At 19.8% G+C, this 6,218-nt stretch overlaps 2 protein-coding genes across 2 annotated transcripts in view; both read left to right on the top strand.

The window, feature by feature from the left end:
* Positions 1-746: 746 nt before the first annotated feature.
* On the top strand, positions 747-2,906 carry DICPUDRAFT_157565 (uncharacterized protein; the record flags this gene model as incomplete). Its single annotated transcript, XM_003292757.1, has 3 exons — positions 747-1,025; positions 1,102-1,303; positions 1,369-2,906. The coding sequence occupies 3 exons, from the start codon at positions 747-749 to the stop codon at positions 2,904-2,906; spliced, it is 2,019 nt and encodes a 672-aa protein (XP_003292805.1).
* Positions 2,907-5,645: 2,739 nt separating this feature from the next.
* DICPUDRAFT_157566 (uncharacterized protein) overlaps positions 5,646-6,218 on the top strand; it is a gene marked incomplete at both ends in the record, with an annotated part of 2,797 nt that continues 2,224 nt past the window's right edge. Inside the window, 2 exons of the mRNA XM_003292758.1 lie at positions 5,646-5,666; positions 5,730-5,822. Of these exons, the coding sequence (XP_003292806.1) occupies positions 5,646-5,666; positions 5,730-5,822 (114 nt within the window). The remainder of the gene's footprint in view (positions 5,667-5,729; positions 5,823-6,218) is intronic.

The raw sequence follows: 6,218 nt of genomic DNA on the forward strand, positions 1-6,218 counted from the left end.
CTTTTGGTTTATGAAATCCTAAAAAAAAAAAGAATATGACAATTCTTGTTTATAAAAGATATAAAATAATAAATAAAGATATAGAACTTTTTTTAGGTAAAATATGATTATTAATAAAAAAAAAAATAAAAAAAAAAAAAAACAAGGATTTTATGAATTTATTCTATTAAAAATTATTTCTATATAACACAATGTGGTTTTATTTTTTAAAAATAATAATAATAACAACAAACAATATTTAATTATATGAAAAAAGACTAAATTTTTTTATTATTTATTTTTTAATTTTTTTTTTTTTATTTTTTTTGAAAAAATATTTTTTTTAAAATTTTTTTAAAATAATTTTTTTTTGGGTTTTTTTCAAATAAAATATGTTTAGGGGATAATATACTCTATACACACATATGTGTCATTTTATATTAATTAATTATTTCACTTTTGTTTATTAAACAACCATGATCAATCACAAAATATTAAATACAATGAAATAATATATTTTTTTATTTTTTTATTTTTTTATTTTTTTATTTTTTATTTTTTTATTATGTTACCCCCAAACCCTATTAGTTAATCACTAATTTGAGATGGTTAATTAAATGGGGGTGGGTGATTTTATACCAAATATTTCCATTTTTTTTCATTTTTAAAAAAAATATTTTTTATATTTTTTTATTTTTTTTAAATTTTTTTTAATTTTTAATTTCATTTCACTTTTTTTTTTTTTTTTTTTAAATTGCACACAATCAATGGAATCATCATTAACCAAAAATATAAGCGAAATTAAATTATTTAAAGATTATCATATTTTAGATTCATATATAGGAAAGCAATTATATTATTTATATCACTCATGTTCATCCTCTTCTGAAAATTTAAAATTATTAAAAGATTCAATTGAATCATTTTCGAGCAAAGATAACGAAAACGAATTGATATTAACCTTTTCAATATTAAATTCATTCCAATCATTTTTAGTAAACAAATTACAAATAGACCAAGAATTAAGGGATAATAATGATAATGAAGTAATATTGGTGGGTAATCATAATTTACATTCACCATCTTTAACACACGTTACTAATTTTTAAAATTTAATTTTAGAATATAGATATAGGTTTCTTTTATATTTACAAATGGTTAATTAATGGATTGTTTAGTAATAAAATCAAATCTATAGATTATTACAATAACCAATACAAGACAAAAGAAATTACGGATTTAAAAGAATTAATTTCAAATATTTTATACAAATTGATTAAATTATTGGAAATACCAAACTTTTTAAAAACAATTGAAGAGCAAAGTAGGTATTGTGAAAAAATATACTATAGATATTGGTTATTAATTGTATCATTATTTAATTTATAGAGCATTTTAATAAGGAGGAATATAATTCATCAATAAAAAAATCAAATGTATATAAATCAAAGATTCAAATACTATTCGAAATTATAGAAAGCTTTTTAAAGAATGAAATTGATAGAAATAATATATTAAATATAGAATATAAAACTACAATAATAAAACAATTGTTTTTTAGATTGTTAGAGTTTAAATTAGTGCCACAGGATAAAAGCGATATACCAACCCCATCAAGCACAGGAGAGATTGAAAGCACAGACATAGTATTAAAACATTGGACCAATTTAGAAATTTCAAAAACAGTTGATGAAACTTTATTGTACTTCAAAAACTATATAAACAGAAAACACAGCTTTATAAACAGTTTAATGGAATTTTATCAATGGTCAAAATCAGATATAGAGGTTCATTTTAAATTACTATCATCCAATGAAAATGAAAATAGATGGAAATTCGACACACCCTATATACATTCATTTTATATATTTATTACATCACTTTCACCATCTTCCTTTAATAATAATAATAACAATAATAATAATAATAATAATGATGAATCACAATTATATGAATTATTTTATAAATCATCAAATCAATTTCATAAATTTATAATAACGATAGTTTATAATTTACTAGATTGTACCAATCAAGATATAAAATATAAATCAATAGATATATTAATATTCTTTATTAATAATTTAAACAATAATCAAATAAAATCACTTTTAACTATAGATCAGCAACATTCAAACCAACAACAAATACAGAGAAATATAATATATAGTAAATTGTTTGATACATTAAAACTACTAGATCCATCAAATACCAGCACAGTCAGAATTTCAAAATGCACCAAATTGGTTTTTGATCTTTTATATATATTATTCCCAGTCAATTCAAATAACCAACTTATCAATCCGTTTATAACACCGGCCTTCCCCTCCAATAATAGTAATTTTATTGAAACATTACAACAAACTCAAAAACAAACCCAATTCCAATCCTCTCAGGATCAGGAAATCAATAACTTTTCAAGTTATCAAGAGATCATAGTTCTATTGGTTTCTATATTGGATGACATACAGCAGCAACAACAGCCATTTCAACTAGTAAAGAAAATAATTTTCCTGGGTGAATTCAAAAGAATGTTTAGAGTATTGGGTCTTTACACTATTCAGTACTTTAAAATTTTAATTCCAGTAATTTTAAAATCAATTGACGAATCATCATTGAAAACAGATCAAGAGTTAATTTTATCCCTACTGTCTTTTTTAAATGAAGTTTCAAAATACTGTTGGATCCGTTTGGTATCATACACTGCAAATATAATTAAATCAATAATGCCATTGTACGATGAAAGCGACCATAATGGCGACACTACCGGTACATCAGAACCACACTACAACAACTCCATAATACCAATAATAGAAAAACTATACTTGGCACATAGCAATTTAAATAGATTATCAGAGTTTTATAAAATTATAAATCAAGATGAAACAAACCAAGAAAAACTAAATCAAATAATAAATAAATTTAAATAAAATCTTTTAATAATGATATCATTTTTCAAAATACAATTGATTAGTATTATAGTATTTATTATGGGGAATCAAATCTCAACCACCATAGAAAAATTTGATCGTTGTGGTCAACTTTAGAAAAAAAAAAAAGTAAAAATAATAAAAATAACAAATTAAGAAGGTTTTTTTTTTTTTTTTTTTTTAGTTAAATGATTGATTCTTTTTATCAAAAGAAAATGGTATTTGCTTTTTTTATTATTTTCTTTAATTATTTTAATTTTTTTCTATTTTTTTTTTTTATAGTTTTTTTTTATTTTTTTTATTTCTATTTATAATTTTTTTTTTTAACTATGATTTTTAAAAGAGGGTGTTTTGAATATGTACAAAGTATCATAGATTAAATAAAATTTTATATGTCGAAATAATAAATTAAAAAAAAAATTAAAAATTAGGAATAAAAAAAAAAGACAATTACGGCCATGCATATATATAAACCCCTCTTTATCTCCACCACGCAGTACCTCTGCCTCTTGGTTGGCTGGCGCCATAGCCAAAGCCGCCATCTCCACCATTAAAGTTGGATCCTCTTTCATTAACTAATTCTATATACAAAAAATAAATAAAAAAATAAAATTTAATAATTCGTTATTAATAATAAAATATAAACTATTTTCATTAATAATAATTATAAAATATTTTATAAAAAAATAAATTTTGGTTAAAAAAGATATTTTGCAATGGTTCAATTATATCCAATATCATGATATTGATTATAAAAAAAAATCTTTTTTTTTTTTTTTAAACCTTGCACTTTTTTGGATATAATTGTCATCATTGTGTAAAAAGACAGGATTGTGCGGGTGTGTGAATTTGTGATATAAATAAAAATATATAAAAAAATTTTAAAACATTCAAATAAAAACAATAAAAAAAGAATAAAACAAATTATATATATATAAATATTACCAATTATTTTATTCATTTTATACAATTTTATTATTCAAAAAAAAAAAAAAAAAAATTTAGATGAGGAAAATTATAATTATTTTGAGAAAAAATATAATAAAAAAAAAAAAAATTTAATCAATAATTTTGTTATTATAAAAAACCACTTTTTAAATTGATTTTTTTCAGATATTTTTAAATAAAAAAAAATTAAATTTTTTTAAAAAAAAAATATTTTTTTATTTTAAAAAATAAGAAAAAAATGGTTTTTTATAAAGCTTTGAAAAGATTACACAATGTTATTCAGGATTTTTTGATTAGTTTTAATTGTATTCTCAATACGATATTGAAAACAATATATGATTCGATTCAGAATTAATTGGTAATAAATAATATCTTTATATTGTTAAACAAAAATTGATGTTTTTATTGAACAGTGTTTTCCATAAATTTGGCCTATATTCTTTAAAAAACAATGAAGAAATAATCCCAAATCTGGTTTGATAACTCTGGTGGCTACCTCATTTATTTCTTTTCAACAGGTTCTTCTAATACCATCAATTTGATGGGTGTTGATAATTCTTTGATGAAATTGCTATTATTTTTAATATTTGTGATTGTTATGTTGTGAGGAATAATTAACAAATGATTAAATATTTGTGTTTTCTAAACAGTACAAATATTTGTAAATTCTAATTTATTAATTTATAAATAAATAATCATCACAAAAATTTGTCATGTTTTTTTTTTTCAGTGATATTATTATATATTTATAGAAATGTAATATTAATTAATATAATTGTTTAATAATTGATAATTTTTTTGTTATTATATATACCCATCATATTATTAAACAAATAGGATGATTTAAAGTGATGGTTATTTTATAATTTTATTGAATAAAAATAAATAAAAAAATTAAAATAAATAAAAATTAAATTATAAAAAAAAAATAAAAAGAAAGTTCTCAACATGACTTTAAAGTTTTTTATATAAATAAATAAATAAATAAATAAATAAATAAATAAATAAATAATCAAATAATCAAATAAATAAATAAATAAATAAATAAATTTAATTTTTTTTTAACAAATTTTTATTTTTTTTTTATTTTCATATTACTATTGACCATATATAATAAAAAAAATTTTTGTTTAAATTGAACAGTTCGCATCATCATTTTTTTTTGTATTATTCAGATTGCAATGGCTTACAAAATTGGTATTTTTGATTTTTATATAATTAAAAAAAATAAAAATTTATTATTTCATTTCCCAAACATATCAGCCACTTTTATAATAATAATAAAAAAGTGTGTGGTGGGGTTATAATTTAATTTTTTTTAATTTATTTTTTTAATTTTTTTAATTAAATATTTTTTTATTTGGGTGATGTGTTTAAAAAATAAACAGATGATCACTACTTTTATGATAGCTACAGATTAAAAATTTAATAGAATGTACAAAAAAGGGAATACCGAGTTTGAATCCAATCTATTATATTTACAAAAGGAAATTATTATACTTTTAATTATTATTAATTAAATTTTTTTTTTTATTTTTTAAAAATTTAAAGCTCAAATTAAATTAAAATTTTTTTTCGAAATTTTTTTTTTTTTAAAATTCAAGCAATCAATCAAACTTCATTGTTAATTTGTCAAGCTTAATTTTCAGCATTTTTTTCGTTTTATTTTACAGAATCATATTACTATATTTATATATATATATTTATTTATTTATTTTTTTTTTGTAAATATTTTTATTCATATATTTATTTATTTTACCCTTTTAATTTGTTAGAACAATTATTAATAAAATGGGTAATATTTTTTCAAAAGTAAGTATCTCTATAACATACATTATAAAAAAAAATATTAATTATTCCTTTATTTATATTCAGAGAAAGCTTTTTGAAAACAAAGTATTGGCTATGGAATCCAATATTGCTCTATTGGAGACCAAAATTATTAGCTCAAGAACATTCCATTATAATGTATATAAGAAAATTTCCATCTTTTTTGTTATAATGGAATTTATTTTAGCATGTATCCTTTATGATACAATTCTTTCATCCAGCAGTTTGTCTGAAAAGTCAAAATGCTTTGCATTTATTTTATTTTTTTCAATGATGTAAGTTCATTTTTAATATATATTTATTCAAAAATGAAACCGACATACAAAAAAAATTTTAGAGCAATATGAAAGTTTTAAAAGTAGGTATCATTATTTATATATTATATCTGTAGTAATGTAGTGTCTAACTATTTTTTTTTAGATGTTCACAATAGAGGCCAACATCAACAACCACCACCACCACAACCAACCCAACAAAAACAACCAACCCAACAACCAACCAAACATCCCACACAACCAACCCAAAACCAATCCC

This window comes from Dictyostelium purpureum (assembly GCF_000190715.1).
Source record: "Dictyostelium purpureum unplaced genomic scaffold DICPUscaffold_371, whole genome shotgun sequence".
NCBI classification, from domain to species: domain Eukaryota; phylum Evosea; class Eumycetozoa; order Dictyosteliales; family Dictyosteliaceae; genus Dictyostelium; species Dictyostelium purpureum.